Genomic DNA, 20,207 nt, shown 5'->3' with positions numbered 1-20,207 from the left:
AGTCCTCCACCTCATGAATTAGCTATTTATTGTAAAACAAACAATAAATAAGAAAATAAACAGACAAATTGAGCGTGCAACTATTCACCCCCCCCCCCCCAAGGCAATCATTTGTATAGCCACCTTTTGCAGCAATTACAGCTGCAAGTCTCTTGAGGTATGTCTCTATAAGCTTGGCACATCTAGCCACTGGGATTTTTGCCCATCCTTCAATGCAAAACTGGTCCAGCTCCTTCAAGTTGGTTGGGTTCCGCTGGTGTAGAGCAATCTTTAAGTCATACCACAGATTCTCAATTGGATTGAGGTCTGGGCTTTGACTAGGCCATTTCAAGACATTTAAATGTTTCCCCTTAAACCAATTGAGTGTTGCTTTAGCAGTGTGCTTAGGTTCATTGTCCTGCTGGAAGGTGAACCTCTTCCCAGTCTCAAATCGCTGGAAGACTGAAACAGGTTTCCCTCAAGAATTTCCCAGTATTTAGCGTTATCCATCATTCCTTCCATTCTGACCAGTTTCCCAGTCCCTGCCGATGGAAAAACATCCCCACAGCATGATGCTTCCACCACCATGCTTCACTGTGGGGATGGTTTCTCGGGGTGATGAGAGGTGTTTGGTTCGCGCCAGACATAGCGTTTTCCTTGATGGTCAAAAAGCTCAATTTTAGTCTCATCTGACCAGAGTACTTTTTTTCCATATGTTTGGGGAGTCTCCCACATGTGGAGTGCACTGCTTAAAGTGGTCCTATGGACAGATACTCCAATCTCCACTGTGGAGCTTTGCAGCTCCTTCAGGGTTATCTTTGGTCTCTTTGTTGCCTCTCTGATTAATGCCCTCCTTGCCTAGTCCATGAGTTTTGGTGGGCTCTCTTGGCAGGTTTGTTGTGGTGCCATATTCTTTGCATTTTTTAATAATGGATTTAATGGTGCTCTGACCTGTCCCTGACCTGTTTGGAGAGCTCCTTGGTCTTCATGGTGCCGCTTGCTTGGTGGTGCCCCTTGCTTCGTGGTGTTGCAGACGCTGGGGCCTTTCAGAACAGGTGTATATACAGTGGGGAGAACAAGTATTTGATACACTGACGATTTTGCAGGTTTTCCTACTTGCAAAGCATGTAGAGGTCTGTAATTTTTATCATAGGTACACTTCAACTGTGAGAGACGGATTCTAAAACAACAATCCAGAAAATCACATTGTATGATTTTTAAGTAATTAATTTGCATTTTATTGCCCGACATAAGTATTTGATCACCTACCAACCAGTAAGAATTCCGGCTCTCACAGACCTGTTAGTTTTTCTTTAAGAAGCCCTCGTGTTCTACACTCATCACCTGTATTAACTGCACCTGTTTGAACTCGTTACCTGTATAAAAGACACCTGTCCACACACTCAATCAAACAGACTCCAACTTCTCCACAATGGCCAAGACTAGAGAGCTGTGTAAGGACATCAGGGATAAAATTGGCGCAATTACAGATAAAACTGTTGGCGCAATTATTAGAAAATGGAAGAAGTTCAAGATGACGGTCAATCACCCTCGGTCTGGGGCTCCATGCAAGATCTCACCTCGTGGGGCATCAATGATCATGAGAAAGGTGAGGGATCAGCCCAGAACTACAAGGCATGACCTGGTCAATGACCTAAAGAGAGCTGGGACCACAGTCTCAAAGAAAACCATTAGTAACATACTACGCCGTCATGGATTAAAATCCTGCAGCGCACGCAAGGTCCCCCTGCTCAAGCCAGCGCATGTCCAGGCCCGTCTGAAGTTTGCCAATGACCATCTGGATGATCCAGAGGAGGAATGGGAGAAGGTCATGTGGTCTGATGAGACAAAAATAGAGCTTTTTGGTCTAAACTCCACTTGCCGTGTTTGGAGGAAGAAGAAGGATGAGTACAACGCATGGAGGTGGAAACATCATTCTTTGTGGATACTTTTCTGCAAAGGGGACAGGACGACTGCACAGTATTGAGGGGAGGATGGATGGGGCCATGTATCACGAGATCTTCCAGCATGACAACGACCCGAAACACACAGCCAGGGCAACTAAGGAGTGGCTCCGTAAGAAGCATCTCAAGGTCCTGGAGTGTCCTAGCCAGTCTCCAGACCTGAACCCAATAGAAAATCTTTGGAGGGAGCTGAAAATCCGTGTTGCCCAGGGACAGCCCCGAAACCTGAAGGATCTGGAGAAGGTCTGTATGGAGGAGTGGGCCAAAATCCCTGCTGCAGTGTGTGCAAACCTAGTCATGAACTACAGGAAACGTATGATCTCTGTAATTGCAAACAAAGGTTTCTGTACCAAATATTAAGTTCTGCTTTTCTGATGTATCAAATACTTATGTCATGCAATAAAATTCACATTAATTACTTAAAAATCATACAATGTGATTTTCTGGATTTCTGTTTTAGATTCCGTCCCTCACAGTTGAAATGTACCTATGATAAAAATGACAGACTTTTACATGCTTTGTAAGTAGGAAAAACCTGCAAAATCGGCAGTGTATCAAATACTTGTTCTCCCCACTGTGTATACTGAGATCATGTGAAAGATCATGTGACACTTAGATTGCACACAGGTGGACTTCATTTAACTAATTCTGTGACTTTTGAAGGTTGCACCATAACTTATTTAGGGACTTCATAGCAAAGGGGGTGAGTACATATGCATGCACCACTTTTCTATTTGTTTTTTATTTTTATTTTTTTAAACAAGTTTTTTTTTTTTCATTTCACTTCACCAATTTTGACTATTTTGTGTATGTCCATTACATGTAATAAACATACATTTAAATTACAGGTTGTAATGCAACAAAATAGGAAAAATGCAAAGGGAGATGAATTTTTTTGCAAGGCACTGCAAGGCACCCATCAAAAGTTTGGACACACCTTCTCATTCAAGGGTTTTCTTTATTTGTACTATTTTCTACATTGTAGAATAATAGTGAAGACATCAAAACTATGAAATAACACATGTGGAATCATGTAGTAACAGTGTTAAACAAATCAAAATATATTTTAGATTTTAGATTATTCAATGTAGACACCCTTTACTTGATGACAGCTTTGCACAAGAGGGTCAGGCTCCTTGGACTTTGCGATGGCCACTCTAGTTGTGTTGTCCTCAGCAGAACGGTGTCGCCGTAAACAAGTGGTCACATGTCATTCTGGGTTCCACAACACAAGAGAAGGGTCCGTGGAATTTTATGAACATCAAGGATTTTTTTTTTATTGGCCAAAGTGGTCAAGCCTCCACAGTGCACACACGTAACCTATAATTTGTCATCATTCTTGCCACTGCCAGGGAAGAAACACCCATTTACCATACATCTAGGCTGCTATACATATTTATTTGGTTTGCCATTCTATAATTTTTCATGGAATTTTTGTGGTAATTAAAAAATGATTTATTTAGAATTAATCAGAAATACTTTTACCAGCTCTGGCAGCACTGCACCCCTTGACGTCATTTTACTTTTGGAGTTACTAACAATACTGTAACATGCTGACTAGTAGACCGGGCACCCGCGTGCACCATCGCACACATGTTGATTTTGTCCATCCACACTAGTAATCGCTCCTCCTTCAGTCTTCTTCTTCTTTATACTTTATATTGCGCTTGGCAACCAACTTTAAGGTGCATTACCACCACCAACCGGACTGGAGTGTGGACCTCAGTTCATCTTTCAATCACACACGAGGGTATATGCAACTAAAAACCACTGAGGAGATGGGAGAGGTGGGACTTGCATCGCGTCAAACATCAAAAATATTTTAGAACAAAGTTATATTTTAGCGCCTGGCTTCGCAGACACTTGTTGACGCGCGTGAGCAGTTTGGATGAAATTATTGAATAATGTGTACATTTATAACATGTGTACATTTATTTTGCAATGCTCAAGCACGTAACGCAAACAGTGTGGTCAGCATGTAAGATACAACGGTCGGTCACTTGGTCGGACAGTCTGTGTAATGCAGAAGGGTACACTATCAGTGGCGTCGTGTAGTTTCGCAGGCCCCCCATGAGGTCTGAGCAAAGCACCCCCTTTTGCCATGGGGCAGAGAGAAAAGTGTGTAGTTTTATAGCTAATCTCATGCTATGTTATACATTTTGCCATGAGGCAGAGAGAAAATGTTGCTGTTTTTTAGCTATATATTTGTCTTAATATTGACACAATTTGAAATATATATCTTGATAGATCAAAGTATCAGCTGTCACACCATGTAAAGGAACAACCTAAGTTTGTAAAAAAACAAACATAATAAATGCAACTAACTGGATTTATGTAAACTCTGTCAGACACCATAAAAGGCATTTCCTTTTTACAATTATTGTGCAACAAGTGTTTATTGGCCTTGATTGTTTAATTCTAACATTATATGTAATACAGAACCTTTGTTTTGTTTTATAGCACTATCAAATGCTCCAGGGCTAATTTCGTTAGCATTTTTACATGTTTTTCTAGATTTAGAACATAAAACAACATTTATAAAGCAAACATTATCCATTAGGTCTAGCACAGCAAATACTTCAATTATTTAAGCATACAGTGCCTTCTGAAAGTATTCGAACCCCTTGACTTTTTCCACATTTTGTTACTTTACAGCCTTATTCTAAAATGGATTAAATAAATAATTTCCACAGAAATCTACACACAATACCCCATAATGACAAAGTGAAAAACGTTTTTTAGAAAAGTTTAGAAATGTATGAATAAATAAAAAAACACATAAGTATTCAGACCCTTCGCTATGAGACTTGAAATTGAGCTCATATGCATCCTGTTTCCATTGATTATCCTTGAGATGGTTCTACAACTTGATTGGAGTCCACCTGTGGTAAATTCTATTGATTTGACATTATTTGGAAAGGCACACACATGTCTATATAAGGTCACACAGAAGACAGTGCATCTCAGAGCAAAAACCAAGCCATGAGGTCAAAGGAATTGTCTGTTGAGCTCCGAGACAGGATTGTGTTGAGGCACATATCTGGGGAAGGGTGCCTAAAACATTTCTGCAGCATTGAAGGTCCCCAAGAACACAGTGGCCTCCATCATTCTTAAATGGAACCACCAAGACTCTTCCTAGAGCTGGCTGACCGCCCGGCCAAACTGAGCAATCTGGGGAGAAGGGGCCTTGGTCAGGGAGGTGACAAAGAACCCGATGGTCACTCTGACAGAGCTCTAGAGTTCCTTTGTGGAGATGGGAGAACCTTCCAGAAGGACAACCATCTCTGTAGCATCCACCAATCGAAGCCTTTATGGTAGAGTGGCCAGACAAAAGCCACTCCAAAGTAAAAGGCACATGACAGCCCGCTTGGAGTTTGCCAAAGGTTAACTAAAGACTCTCAGACCATGAGAAACAAGATTCTTTGGTCTGATGAAACCAATAGTTAACTCTTTGGCCTAAATGCCAAGCGTCACTTCTAGGGCTTTGGCGGTCACGAAATTTAGCCAGCCGGGGGAAATAACTGTCGGTCTCACGGTAATTGACCGTTAATTAACATTTAGCATCTCCTGGCTTCCACACAAGCTGCTGATGCAGACCTTTGGAACATATACATTTTAAAAAGTCTAATAAATCCATGTAGTATAGCCTGCACCTTCACAATAAATCCATGATTTATGTTAGACAGGTCTAAAGAGGAATGATATAAAGAAAATGTGGTCTATGTAAGAAGAACAGAATAGCATCCTCTGAGTTGTCCTTATGTTAGGCCCTGATACAGTATGGCTGTGGACTGCACTAGTTCATTTAGCAGACAAGATTTGCTTAGAATTCCGTGGCAATATTTTATATCATGAAGAATACAATTGAACAAAGTTGAATAAAATAGAAAGGATATTTTTCCCAAAACGAATTGAGTGAGTGCGCATGGCTATTCTGTGTTGAGCGGTTAACAAATAAAGAGAGTTATTAATGTAGCTTTAGATGTTCTACAAACGTTGGGCTATGTGTTCTGGTTTTTAATTCATTGTGAAGCTGTATGATGCGACTCTAATGATGATTTGAAAAAAGTAATTTGAAAGGCATGAGCTCTGCTTTGTTTTTTTTTGTGCAGGCTGTACACACTACATCAGTCACTCATTCACAATTTGACAAGCACTTGGTAATGCCTAGAATTTCACTGCGGCATCCCCTTTTGTGTGGCCGTAATGCACTCTAAACAAATCCATGCCTTTTGCGTCCAGTGGCCGTTATGCCCTTCTCCCTGAGTGCTTCTCGTTAGGCCAAATCAAGTAGTAGGCCTAACGAACAGCCAAAGCACTAGCCTAATTCAATCTACTATCCTCCATAGTACAAAAGTCAGCCTATTCTACTCTGTGTGAGAAATAAATATTCCCAACATGGTCTGGGACAGTTGTGGGATGCCAAATTAATACAACCACTTTAAGCTAAACAGATCAGAATGTTTAGCTTAAAATGTTGATAAACTATGAGGCTATTTCTTCACAATATAAGCGCAGCAATGCGCACATGGTAGTAGGCTATAAGCACTAATATTCCATTAGCGGAAAACACCATTATCAAAAGTGACCGCAAATGCAATTATGCATGTAATGCTTTTATGGTGAAAATGATCTTCCCCAAACTTGAAACTCACTCACCACCTATGTATGCCAGTTAGGCTCTACACCCATTGTAAAGTGTATTAGTGTGCTTAATTTTATGAAGTTATTTGGCCAATTCAGTTGTGAAATGTAGGCCTATGGGCTATGCTACGTCAGGTGTGCGACTGTGATTCGAAAAAGTTGCCAAAAAAAAAGGCATTGTTTATTATGCTGGGCATCATTCACAAGTGATAATATATCATTCACAAGTGATAGGCTGACATTGTCACCCATCGGACTATTCTTGATTTAATCTTGTCTTTCCATATACTCAATAATATATGTGTGACATCTGTTTTGATTTAGAATGGACCATTATCATGCACCTGTATCAAAACACGGGCAGTGGGAAAAAAATGCATTTCATGGGGCTCACGAGTGGCGCAACTGTCTAAGACACTGCATCTTAGTGCTAGAGGCATCACTACGAACACCCTGGTTCGATCCATGGCTGTATCATAACCGACTGGGATTGGGCGGTGCACAATTGGCCCAGGGCCATCTGGGTTTGGCTGGTGTAGACCGTCATTGTAAATAAGAATTTGTTCTTAACTGACTTGCCTGGTTAAATGAAGGTTACATTTATAAATAAAATCTTAAAAAATGAATGGAGGACGCTTTTCCCTGTGGTTTATTTTCATGACAGCCAGGTACGCTATACTCCTGTTGTGAAGAGAAACAATGTGCTTAATGTTGAGAAATAAATATAGTAGGCCTAGCCTATAGAAAGCTGATGGGATCCTCGTCTTTTTATTAGTGGCCATCACTCCCGCAATTGCATAGCCTATAGAAATGTTGTGCAACATGAGCTCATTGGCTCTCATGAAGTGTTTGATTAGAATTTCAAATACATTTGCATTGATATCAGAGTCATTAGTGCTGAGTACCAGGCAGTTAGTACGTTTGGTATGCTTCTAATGACCATCAGCAGCATCAGAGCTGGGAGAAGCCTAAATACCGTGATTAAACAATCATGTGGAATTTGACTACCTTCATGACTCGTGACCACCGGTTTGGAGGTAATATGGTCACCGCAATAGCCCTAGTCATGTCTGGAGGACACAGTCATGTCTGGCACCATCCCTACGGTGAAGCATGGTGGTGGCAGCATCACAGCCGTGCAGCAAAATAGCTGTGCGGCAACGCTCCCCATACAACCTGACAGAGCTTGAGAGGATCTGCACAGAAGAATGTGAGAAACACCCCAAATACAGGCATACTAAGCTTGTAGCGTCATGCCCAAGAAGACTTAAGGCTGTAATCGCTGCCAAAATACTGAGTAAAGGATCTGAATACTTATGTAAATGTTATATTTCCGGTTATGTTTAATAAATGAGCAAAAATGTATAAAAATATAAAAATGTTTTTGCTTTGTCATTATGGGGTATAGTGTGTACATTGATGAGGGGGAAATATATGTATACATTTTAGAATAAGGCTGTAACCTAACAACATGTGGAAGAGGTCAAGGGTCTGAATACGAAGGCACTGTATTTTGCAGAACAGTGATTACATATTTTTTGAGAATATTGAAAAGGGTCTTAACATCTTGCTACTACATGACAAGCAGGCGTCCCATCTAGACATCTGGAAATGCAAATGCACTACGCTAAATGCTAATAGTACTAGTTAAAACTCAAACGTTCATTAAAATACACATGCAGGGTAGTGAATTAAAGCTACACTCGTTGTGAATCCAGGCAACAAGTCAGATTTTTAAAATGCTTTTCGGCGAAAGCATGAGAAGCTATTATCTGATAGCATGTAACACCCCAAAAGACCCGCAGGGGACGTAAACAAAATAATTAGCATAGTCGGCGCTACACTAAACGCATCAATAAAATATAAAACATTCATTACCTTTGACCATCTTCTTTGTTGGCACTCCTAGATGTCCCATAAACATCACTATTGGGTCTTTTTTTCGTTTAAATCGGTCCATATATAGCCTAGATATCAATCTATGAAGACTGTAATCAAGGAAAAAAACATTGTTTTATAACGCGACGTCATTTTTTAAAATTAAAAAAGTTGACGATAAACTTTCACAAAACACTTCGAAATACTTTTGTAATGCAACTTTAGGTATTAGTAAACGTTAATAAGCGATCAAATTGATCACGAGGCGATGTAAATTCTATAGCTGTACGTCTGGAAATAATGTCCTGGTAAATCTCAACCAAAATATCCGGTCGGAGACCGGAAGAACTGCGCTGCCTTGCTTCTGTTTGACCAAGAAACAAAGAGTAGGCAAATGACAAGACTCTAGACATCGTGTGGAAGCTGTAGGTATTGCAACCTCAGCCCCATTAAATGTGGTTCACCTTTATCAATGGGTTCAAGTCGCGCATGGATATATTTTTCCATTTTCAGTGATCAGATTTTCCTGCACTTTTCGATGAAACGCACGTTCTGTTATAGTCACAGCCGTGATTTAACCAGTTTTTTAAACGTCTGAGTGTTTTCTATCCACACATACTAATCATATGCAGATACTATATTCCTGGCATGAGTAGCAGGGCGCTGAAATGTTGCGCGATTTTTAACAGAATGTTCGAAAATGTAAGCCCTATTAAGGGTTAGCCATCAGATACTTAGTTGACAAGCCACTAACAGAGTTGACAATAGATACTCAAAACAGACATTTTTGCCTCTAAAGATAAAAGTTCAATAGAAACATTTATAAAATAAAGACAATTATTCATTTGAAAATCCCTAATAAAAACAACCATTCTATCAGATCTTTCAGCGCTCTGTCAGTTGATGTTTTATGGAGTTGAAAAATCTTGCATTTTTCTTCTTTATTCAAATGATATACACAGTAGCAATTTAGGTTTTCTTCAGTTGCTTTAGGACTCCAAAACCTAATTAAATGTAACATACTTGAACCAAAATTAATATTCTATTTTAAATTATCAGACAGTGTAACGATTTTCGTCTGGAGAAGGAGAAGAGGACCAAATAACAGCGTGGTAAGTGTTCGTCATATTTAAAAAAAAAACTGAACACTACACAAAATGAAAACGAAACAGTACTGTCCGGAAAACACAGACACAGAAAACAATCACCCACAACCAAAATGGGTAAAACAGGCTACCTAAATATGATTCTCAATCAGAGACAACGATCGACAGCTGCCTCTGATTGAGAACCATACCAAGCCTAACACAGAAATACAACATAGAAAAAAGAACATAGACTACCCACCCCAACTCACGCCCTGACCAAACTAACACAAAGACATAAAAAAGGAACTAAGGTCAGAACGTGACAGGCAGATAGTTGACAGTTTATGGTTGTGACCATGGTGATTGCAATATTGTTTGTTAAAATCTTTCAAAAGTAGAGAATTTACAGACCATGAGGAATGTTGTTGCATTAATGAATTAATGAATAAGTCCTTATGGTATCCCTGACCCTGGTCACTCCTGATTCATTTAGGATTTTAGACAAATCTGATGGAATCAACCAAATTACCGGACATCTTTTAGGAATCAACATTTTGAGAGAAATATTATTTTAAGTGTTAGAGGCCTATTGCAAGAAACTACATACAATAATTTTTCACGACCCTACCAGGCCGCACTACTTCTTCTAACTGCTCGCTTAACCAGGAAGCCAGCCGCACCAATGTGTTGGAGGAAACACTGTACAACTGGTGATCGAAGTCAGCGTGCATGCGCCCGGCCCACCACAAGGAGTCGCTAGAGCGCGATGGGACAAGGACAGCCCAGCCGGCGAAACCCTCTCCTAACCCGGACGATGCTGCGCCGCCTGTCTCCAGGTCTGAAATTAATAATACTGAAAGTACTTTGAAAATTCCCAAAACAAAATGTTTTCCCTCATAAAATTCCCTTAAATGACATTTTAAACCTGAATAATGCAACAAAATCCATTAATTTAAACTATAAACAAACTTTCCCTGCCGGACAAGAAGCATGAGATGGAGTGAGCGGTGATGAGTGAGGGGAAGAGGGATAAATGGATGAGATGGAGGTCAGCTGCAAGCCACAATTCTATAATATAATCTAGATGCCCTCAATCTCACAAAGGATCATGGAACCTACCAGGTACAACGCTAAATATGTAAACACGGGCACCCTCATAGATAGCACCCTCATAGATATCACCCTTTCTGTCTTCAACCAGGATCTCAGTGACCACTGCCTCATTGCCTGCATCCGTAATGGGTCCACGGTCAAACGACCACCCCTCATCACTGTCAAACGCTCCATAAAACACTTCAATGAGCAGGCCTTTCTAATCGACCTTGCCCAGGTATCCTGGAAGGATATTGACCTCATTCCGCCAGTAGAGGATGCCTGATTATTCTTTAAAAGTGCTTTCCTCACCATCTTAAATAAACATGCCCCATTCAAAAAATGTAGAACTAAGAACAGATATAGCCCTTGGTTCACTCCAGACTTGACTGCCTTTGACCAGCACAAAAACATCCTGTGGCGTTCTGCATTAGCATCGAATATCCCCTGCGATATGAAACTTTTCAGGGAAGTTAGGAATCAGGCAGTTAGGAAATCAAAGGATAGCTTATTCAAACAGAAATATGCATCCTGTAGCACAAACTCCCAAAAGTTCTGGGACACTGTAAAGTCCATGGAGAATAAGAGCACCTCCTCCCAGCTGCCCACTGAACTGAGGCTAGGAAACACTGTCACCACTGATAAATCCACTATAATTGAGAATTTAAATAAGCATTTTTCTAAGGCTGGCCATGCTTTCACCTGGCTACCCCTACCCCGTCAACAGCTCTTCATCCCCCACAGCAACTTTCCCAAGCCTCCCCATTTCTCCTTCACCCAAATCCAGATAGTTGATGTTCTGAAAGAGCTGCAAAATCTGGACCCCTACAAATCAGCTGGGCTAGACAATCTGGACACTCTTTCTTAAATTATCCGTCACAATTGTTGCAACCCTTATTACTAGTCTCTTCAACCTCTCTTTCAGAACGCCTGAGATCCCTAAAGATTGGAAAGCTGCCGCGGTCATCTCCCTCTTCAAAGGGGAAGACACTCTAGACCCAAACAGTTACAGACCTATATCTATCCTACCCTGCCTTTCTAAAGTCTTTGAAAGCCAAGTTAACAAACATATCACCGACCATTTCGAATCCCACCGTACATTCTCCGCTATGCAATATGGTTTTTTTAGCTGGTCATGGGTGCACCTCAACCACGCTCAAGGTCCTAAACAATATCATAACCACCATCGATAAAAGACAGTACTGTGCAGCCGTCTTCATCGACCTGGCCAAGGCTTTCGACTCTGTCAATCATCGCATTCTTAGTGGCAGAATCAAAAGCCTTGGTTTCTCAAATGACTGCCTCGCTTGGTTCAACAACTACTTCTCAGATAGAGTTCAGTGTGTCAAATCAGAGGGCCTGTTTTCCAGACCTCTGGCAGACTCTATGGGGGTGCCACAGGGTTCAATTCTCGGGCCGACTCTTTGCTCTCTATACATCAATGATGTTGCTCTTGCCTCTGGTGATTCTCTGATCCACCTCTATGCAGACACCACCGTTCTGTAAACACCTGACCCTTCTTTGGACACTGTGTTACCAAACCTCCAGACAAGCTTCAATGCCATACAACACTCATTCCGTGGTCTCTAACTGCTCTTAAATGCAAGTAAAACTAAATGCATGCTCTTCAACCAATCGCTGCCCACACCTGCCCACCCATTTAGCATCACTACTCTGGACTGTTCTGACTTAGAATATGTGGACAACTACAAATACCTAGGTGTCTGGTTAGACTAGACTGTAAAATCTCCTTCCAGACTCACATTAAGCATCTCCAATCCAAAATTAAATATTGAACTGGCTTCCTATTTTGCAACAAAGCATCCTGCCAAACATACCCTCGTAAAACTGACTATCCTACCGATCCTTGACTTCGGCCATGTCATTTACAAAATAGCCCCCAACACTCTACTCAGCAAGTTGGATGTCGTCTATCACAGTGCCATCTGGCTCCAGGTCATCTATAAGTCTTTGCTAGGTAAAGCCCCGCCTTATCTCAGCTCACCTTAGCAGCACCCACCCGTAGCACACGCTCCAGCAGGTATATTTCACTGGTCATCCCCAAAGTCAACTCCTCCTTTGGCCACCTTTCCTCCAGTTCTCAGCTGCCAATGACTGGAACGATTGCAAAAATGACTGAAGCTTCCTATCTCCCTCAATAACTTTAAGCATCAGCTGTCAGAGCAGCTTACCGATCATTGCACCTGTACACAGCCCATCTGTAAATAGCCCACCCAACTACCTCATCCCCATATTGTTATTTATTCTTTGCTCCTTTGCACCCCAGTATCTCTTCTTGCACATTCATCTTCTGCACATCTATCACTCCAGTGTTTAATTAATAATTGTAATTATTTTGTCACGATGACCTATTTATTGCCTTACTACATTTGCACACACTGTATATAGACTTTTCTATTGTGTTATTTACTGTACGTTTGTTTATCCCATGTGTAACTCTGTGTTGTTTGTGTCGCACTGCTTTGCTTTATCTTGGCCAAGTCGCAGTTGTAAATGAGAACTTGTTCTCAACTGGCCTACCTGGTTAAATAAAGGTGAAATAAAAAACATATATGTTTTTAAAAAGCTATGAGTCTGGAGCAAGCTATGATTGGTTTATGAGGAGTGCCAAGGTTATGACTGAGGTGAGAGGTGAGCATTGAGTAAGGAGGGGTGATGAGGGTATAGGTGAGGGGTTAGGGGTGAGAGTTTATTCTCAGCAGGTCCTTAGAACATCCTTGTTTCTCAAACACGAAACAGGCAAACAGAGTGTGAAAGTGTGTGTTTGGATAGCATTGTGTGCCAGTTCAGAGAGGTGTTTACGTCATCTGACACTATAGGGTGACAGCCAGTCCACAGCCACAGAGACAGATTAAGACTCTTGGGACAGTGGGGACATATCAAGTCAACTGGTAGGCTATTATCCAGTTGTTCAGCAAGGCCAGGGAAGAAGATGCATGCCAAGGCCAGTAGTCCCTTGGTCTAGCTAGGGTCTAGGTGTCCACTGTGCAGAGAATAGGGTACTCAATTGAACGCCTCATGTTCACAAACCCAAGACGTGAGCTGGGTTGAGGAGAGAGTCCCACTCCCTACTGTATCATCATGGGCTGCTGAATAGTTTGAATGTCTGTTTCAAGCCTGGCCTCAGAGCCATATAAAATATACTTTATGTAGTTCTGAGCACCTGCTAGATCTATGATACCTATTAATGTTCTAGTTATTTGAGGCAGAAACATAAGTAAGGAGGTTGGTCGGGGAGGATGGGTTGGCGTAATCCGCGACAGTCTAGTAATTCAAAGGTTGCATGTTCGAGTCTGGGACAACTGTAGCATTTTAGCTAACCATTCCCCTAACACTTATTCTAAACTTAACCCAATTCACCTAAACTGCTACGTAAATTTAGCTAACCTTTGTATTTTGGTTTTCCTAAATTTTGAAGTAACTGCCAACATAAATTCTCCCCGTAATTCTCCTTTTGTTACGGAGCAAAAAGCAACCTGGTCTCAAATAAAGACATACTATACAGCCTTCAAGATGTATGACAAGGTAAGTCATCCAATTAGTATACTATTGTACGACCGGGTAAGCCGTCTGATACTAGACATCCTCTAATTCGTACAGTTGAAGTCGGAAGTTACATACACCTTAGCCAAATACATTTAAACTTAGTTTTTCACAATTCCTGACATTTAATCCTAGTAAAAATTCCCTGTCTTAATTAAATCAGTTAGGATCTAGGACCACTTTATTTTAAGAATGTGAAATGTCAGAATAATAGTAGAGAGAACGATTTATTTCAGCTTTTATTTCTTTTATCACATTCCCAGTGGGTAAGAAGTTTACATACACTCAATTAGTATTTGGTAGCATCGCCTTTAAATTGTCTAAATTGGCTCAAACGTCTCCTTGCTCGCACACACAGTTCTGCCCACAATTTGTTTATAGGATTGAGGTCAGGGCTTTGTGATGGCCACTCCAATACCTTGACGCCATTTTGCCACAACTTTGGAAGTATGCTTGGGGTCATTGTCCATTCGGAAGACCCGTTTGCGACCAAGCTTTAACTTCCTGACTGATGTCTTTAGATGTTGCTTCAATATGTCCACATAATTTTCCTATCTGGTGAAGTGCACCAGTCGCTCCTGCAGCAAAGCACCCCCACAACATGATGCTACCACCACCGTGTTCACGGTTGGGATGGTGTTCTTCGCCTTGCAAGCTTCCCCCCTTTTCCTCCTAACATAACGATGATCATTATGGCCAAACAGTTCTATTTTTGTTTCATCAGACCAGAGGAGATCTTTGTCCCCAGTTGCAAACCTTAGTCTGGCATTTTTATGGTGGTTTTGGAGCAGTGGCTTCTTCCTTGCTGAGCGGCCTTTCAAGTTATGTCGATATAGGACTAGTTTTACTGTGGATATAGATACTTTTGTACCTGTTTCCTCCAGCATCTCCACAAGATCCTTTGCTGTTGTTCTGGGATTGATTTGCACTTTTTTGAAGTACGCTCATCTCTAGGAGACAGAGCGCATCTATTTTCTGAGCGGTATGACGGCTGCGTGGTCCCATGGTGTTTATACTTCCATACTATTGTTTGTACAGATGAACATGGTACCTTCAGGCATTTGGAATTTTCTCCCAAGGATGAACCAGACTTGTGGAGGTCTACAATTGTTTTCCTGAGGTCTTGGTTTATTCCTTTTGATTTTCCCATGATGTCAAGCAAAGAGGCACTGAGTTTGAAGGTAGGCCTTGAAATACATCCACAGGTACACCTCCAATTGACTCAAATTTTCCAAGCTGTTTAAAGGCACAGTCAACTTAGTGTATGTACACTTCTGACCCACTGGAATTGTGATACAGTAAAGTTAAATAATCTGTCTGTAAACAATTGTTGGAAAAATGACTAGATGTCCTAACCGACTTGCCAAAACTATAGTTTGTTAACATGAAATTTGTGGAGTGTTTGAAAAACAAGTTTTAATGACTCCAACCTAAGTGTATGTAAACTTCCGACTTCAACTGTATATACAGTATAGTATAGCATTATAAGATTGCATTATTTGTATTCAGTGGGGGGGAAGAGGATGATTGTTTCTTACAACTAAGCATACTGCTAATTCCAGACTCACACACTCGGACCGTATGCATGTATCAGCCAAATTGTTCATTGATTTGTTCTGTCTGGTCTGGAGGCCTCGAGGCACATGCAAATCCCATACTCACTCACTCAAACACCTATAAACTCAGCAACTCCTGTTGTGTAGTGATACTAGCGATGTGCAATTTCAACCCAAACTGCTCCTAGGGCTGTTGCCCCTCTGCTGCTCCCAGCTTGTGTCGACCAGTATTTATATTTAAAATATTTTTTGTTGTTGTGGTATTTTACCCCTTTTTCTCCCCAATATCGATCTTGTCTCATCGCTGCAACTCTCCAACAGGGTCAGGAGGCGATGGTCGAGTCATGCGTCCTCTGACACATGACCTGCCAAAGCGTGCTTCTTAACACCCTTCAGCTTAACCCAGAAGCCAGCCGCACCAATGTGACGGAGGAAACACAGTTCAACTGACGACCGAGGTCAGCCTGCGGGCACCCGGCCCACCACACGGAGTTGCTAGAGCGCAATGAGCCAAGTTAATCCGCCCCGGGCGAACCCTCCCCTAACTCGGACGACGCTGGGCCAATTGTCCGCCGCTGTATGGGACTCCCGGTCACGGCCGGGTGTGACACACTCTGGGAACCAACCCGGGTCTATAGTGACGCCTCTAGCACTGCGATGAAGTGCCTTAGACTGTTGCGCCACTCAGGATGCCATGTCTACCAGTATTTCAACCAATATTTGGTCTGGATCAATGCCATGAGTCACAAACCTTCTATGTGGCAATGTGCAATTCCCAGTCAACAATACAATGCTGCTTATTTACATTTGAGTCATTTAGCAGAGGAGCAATTATGATTAAGTGCCTTGGTCAAGGGCACATCACCAGATTTTTCACATGGTCTGCTCAGGGATTCAATCCAGTGACCTTTCGTTTACTGGCCCAACGCTCTTAACTACCAGGCTACCTGCCACCCCATGTATTATTTCACACACATCATATACGTTTGTGTGACATTCAATATTCTTTATCTCAACTCTTCCCATGTCGTCAGCTACAGTAAATAGCAGAGGTCCTTCTGAAAATACAGGAAGTATGTCATACATGGCTCCCCACATTAAAAAATATTATAGCGTATACTATGGTAGGAATACTATAATATTTACTGTGGTGTTTTGTGGCAAAAACACTACAGTGAATATTGTAGTACACTGTAACATTTCATTGTATTGTGTAGCTTACATGCTGTATCATAAATAAACTTTGATTTGCTTAAAACTTGATGGGGATAGGGGGCAGTATTTTCACTTTGGATGAATTGCGTGCCCATAGTGAACTGCATCCTACTCTGTCCTAGATTGCTAATATATGCATATTATTATTACTATTGGATAGAAAACACTGAAGTTTCTAAACTGTTTGAATTATGTCTGTGAGTATAACATAACTCATAGGGCAGGCAATCTTCCAAACAGGAAGTGAAATTCTGAATGCGTCTCTAATTTTAAGTCATCGCCTCTTCCCTTCCAAATAAGATATGGATCTGTTAGCACTTCCTACGCCTTCCACTAGATGTCCTCATTCAGTAGAACATGGAATGGAGCTTCTGGTGTGAACTTTGACCGAATGGGAGGGGAATGAGTCACTGTCATGGCAGAATGTAATTTCCCTGTGGCGCATTTGTCTGTGGATGTCACCATCGTTCCATTTGGCTGCAGATGAAAACGTATGATCCGGTTGGAATGTTATTGGATATATATGAAAATAACATCCTGAAGATTGATTCTCTACTCTGACCAGTTTATTCGACCTGGAATACATCTTTTTGAAGTTTTCGTCCGAGTTCTCCTGGACCAGCGTCAGCTTTTGGGCACGTGAGCTGAAACTGCTAGCAAATGCAGCTAATTGGACACTAGTATTGGTACATTATGGAGCAAAACAACAATTTATTGTGGAACTAGGACTCCTTGCACTGCATTCTGATGAAAGATCATCAAAGGTAAGGGAATATTTATGATGTAATTTCGTATTTCTGTTGACTCCAACATGGCAGAGAAATATATTTACGTCTGAGCGCCGTCTCAGATTATTGCATGGTAGGCTTTTTTCGTAACGTTTAAAAAAAATCTGACACAGCGGTTGCATTAAGAGTCAGTGTATCTTTAATTATATGTAGAACATGTATCTTTCGTCAAAGTTTATGATGAGTATTTTTGTTATCTGGCTCTGTAATTCCTCCGGATATTTTTGAGGAATTTCTGAACATGGCGTCAATGTAAACCGAGATTTGTGGATATAAATATGCATATTATCGAACAAAACATAAATGTATTGTGTAACATGTCATATGATTGTCATCTGATGAAGATTATCAAAAGGTTAGTGATTCATTTTATCTCTAATTCTGCTTTTGTGACTCTACCTTTGGCTGGGAAAAATTGCTGTTTTTTTATGGTGGTCTAACATAAATATATGTTGTGTTTTCGCTGTAAAACATAAAAAAAATCGGACATGATGGGTAGATTAACAAGATGTTTATCTTTCATTTGCTTTGTTGGACTTGTTAATGTGTGAAAGTTAAATATTTCTAAAGAATATTTTTGAATTCCCCGCCCCACCTTTTCAGCTGAATGGGGGGGGGGGAGTTCCCCTAGGGGAACACCTGGCCATAACAGGTTTTAACACATGGTTACAATATACCCTATTCTAGAATAAAAGAAAACTGAGAGGTGAACTATCAAGTCATAGAACTTATTAGCATAGACTCAACTTGCTATCAAGTCAGTTGACATAAATCAGTACTACGTTGAATTTCAGGAAATTTGTTTTAAAATGACCATAATGGCCATAAAAATCTAGCTTTTGGTGTGGTGTATTCATGTGCTGTAGTATTTACCATAGTGCTTTTGTGGACATGATATTACATTATACTGTAGTGTTTACTGTAGTGTTTGTAGAGACATTGTTTTATCTTTGACATCGAAGTTGGGGGTTTTCTTTTTGAGGAAACATACTGGAAATACTCAAATATAGTTTTTCCTATAACCAGTAGGTAAGTAGGACTGGGTTCTGAACAGCCAGTTCAGAACCCAATATATGCTCTATTCTTGGCATGTAGGTTTCTCATTTATTGGTGGCGGGGAATGGGCAGGGTATATGCAAATTAAATACTGTCGTATTTACTATAGTATAAAAAGTAGTGTTTTTGTCGTATTTACTAGTGTTTTATGTGTGGGGAATACTGTAGTGTTTACTATGGTATACTACAATATACTACACAATTACAATTACTACACAATCAAGGGATACTACTGGGTATAGTATTCTACAGTATACTATAGTTTACCACAGAATTCTATACTAAGCACTTTAATATTCTATAGTAAACTGTAGTATCCTTTTAGTTCAACTATAGTCTCTCTCTCTCTGTCTCTCTCTCTCTCTCTCTCTCTCTCTCTCTCTCTCTCTCTCTCTCTCTCTCTCAGGGTTGGCAGACGGAGGATCCTAATGATCACCAGCCTCTGCCAGTTTGTGTTTGGTGTAAGCGTGGCATTCATGGGAAACTACTACCTATTTATGGTCATCCGCTTCCTGCTCGCCATGGTAAGTGTGTGCGTGTAAGAGTTGTAAGAAAAGCCTAACTATCAACACATGTGGAGTGTAATGTAGTGTAAGGAATGCAGGATGACATTTTATGGGCAAATCCTATCTTGAGACATGCACTTTACTTTAAATTTCGGAATAATCTCCCATAAAATACAGTAATTGTATGCTGTATGCAAAAGTTGTGGGTTATTTATGCATATCTCAAGTTGGTGCTTCTACACCTACATTGCTTTCAGTTTGGGGTTTTAGGCTGGGTTTCTGTACAGCACTTTGAGACATCAGCTGATGTACGAAGGGCTATATAAATACATTTGATTTGATTTGATTTTGGTAGCAGTTCTATACATTAGTTTGTATTCATCCAGTATTTGTATTTGTTAGTATTAGATTATTTGCCTAAAAGGAATGCCAGGTCATACTAGAGGCTATAAACTGTAAACTGCTTCCATAGTAGGCTATGTGTGTGTCTCTCTCTCTCTCTCTCTCTCTCTTTACGTCTTAAATTTCTCTCTTCCACCTCTGCCCTGAGCAGAAGTCCTACAGTTGTTCCTTTTCACTAAGGTCAAATGTACGATACCCTCTGTAAGTATTGGGACAGTGAAGCATTTTTTCTTCTTTTAGCTCTAAACTTCAATATTTGGATTTTAAATCAACAATGACTATGAGGTTAATGATGGTTGGCAAACTCTCACCATTACAATAACAGGTGGGTGCCAAAAAATGTATTCAGTATTGAAGGTCCCCAAGAACATAGCGGCCTCCATCATTCTTAAATGGAAGAAGTTTGGAAACACCAAGACTCTTCCTAGAGCTGGTCGCATGGCCAAACTGAGCAATCAGGGGAGAAGGGCGTTGG

At 40.8% G+C, this 20,207-nt stretch overlaps 1 protein-coding gene across 1 annotated transcript in view; it reads left to right on the top strand.

Moving 5' to 3' along the window:
* The window catches only part of slc22a16 (solute carrier family 22 member 16), a 76,059-nt gene that overhangs the window by 9,669 nt on the left and 46,183 nt on the right, over window positions 1-20,207 (top strand). Inside the window, exon 3 of the mRNA XM_029631923.2 lies at window positions 19,231-19,348. Coding sequence (XP_029487783.1) covers window positions 19,231-19,348 — 118 coding nt within the window. The remainder of the gene's footprint in view (window positions 1-19,230; window positions 19,349-20,207) is intronic.

This window comes from Oncorhynchus nerka, linkage group LG24 (assembly GCF_034236695.1).
Source record: "Oncorhynchus nerka isolate Pitt River linkage group LG24, Oner_Uvic_2.0, whole genome shotgun sequence".
NCBI classification, from domain to species: Eukaryota; Metazoa; Chordata; class Actinopteri; order Salmoniformes; family Salmonidae; genus Oncorhynchus; species Oncorhynchus nerka.
Note: the sequence above shows the minus strand (reverse complement) of the source record. Positions and strands in the feature narration are given on the sequence as shown.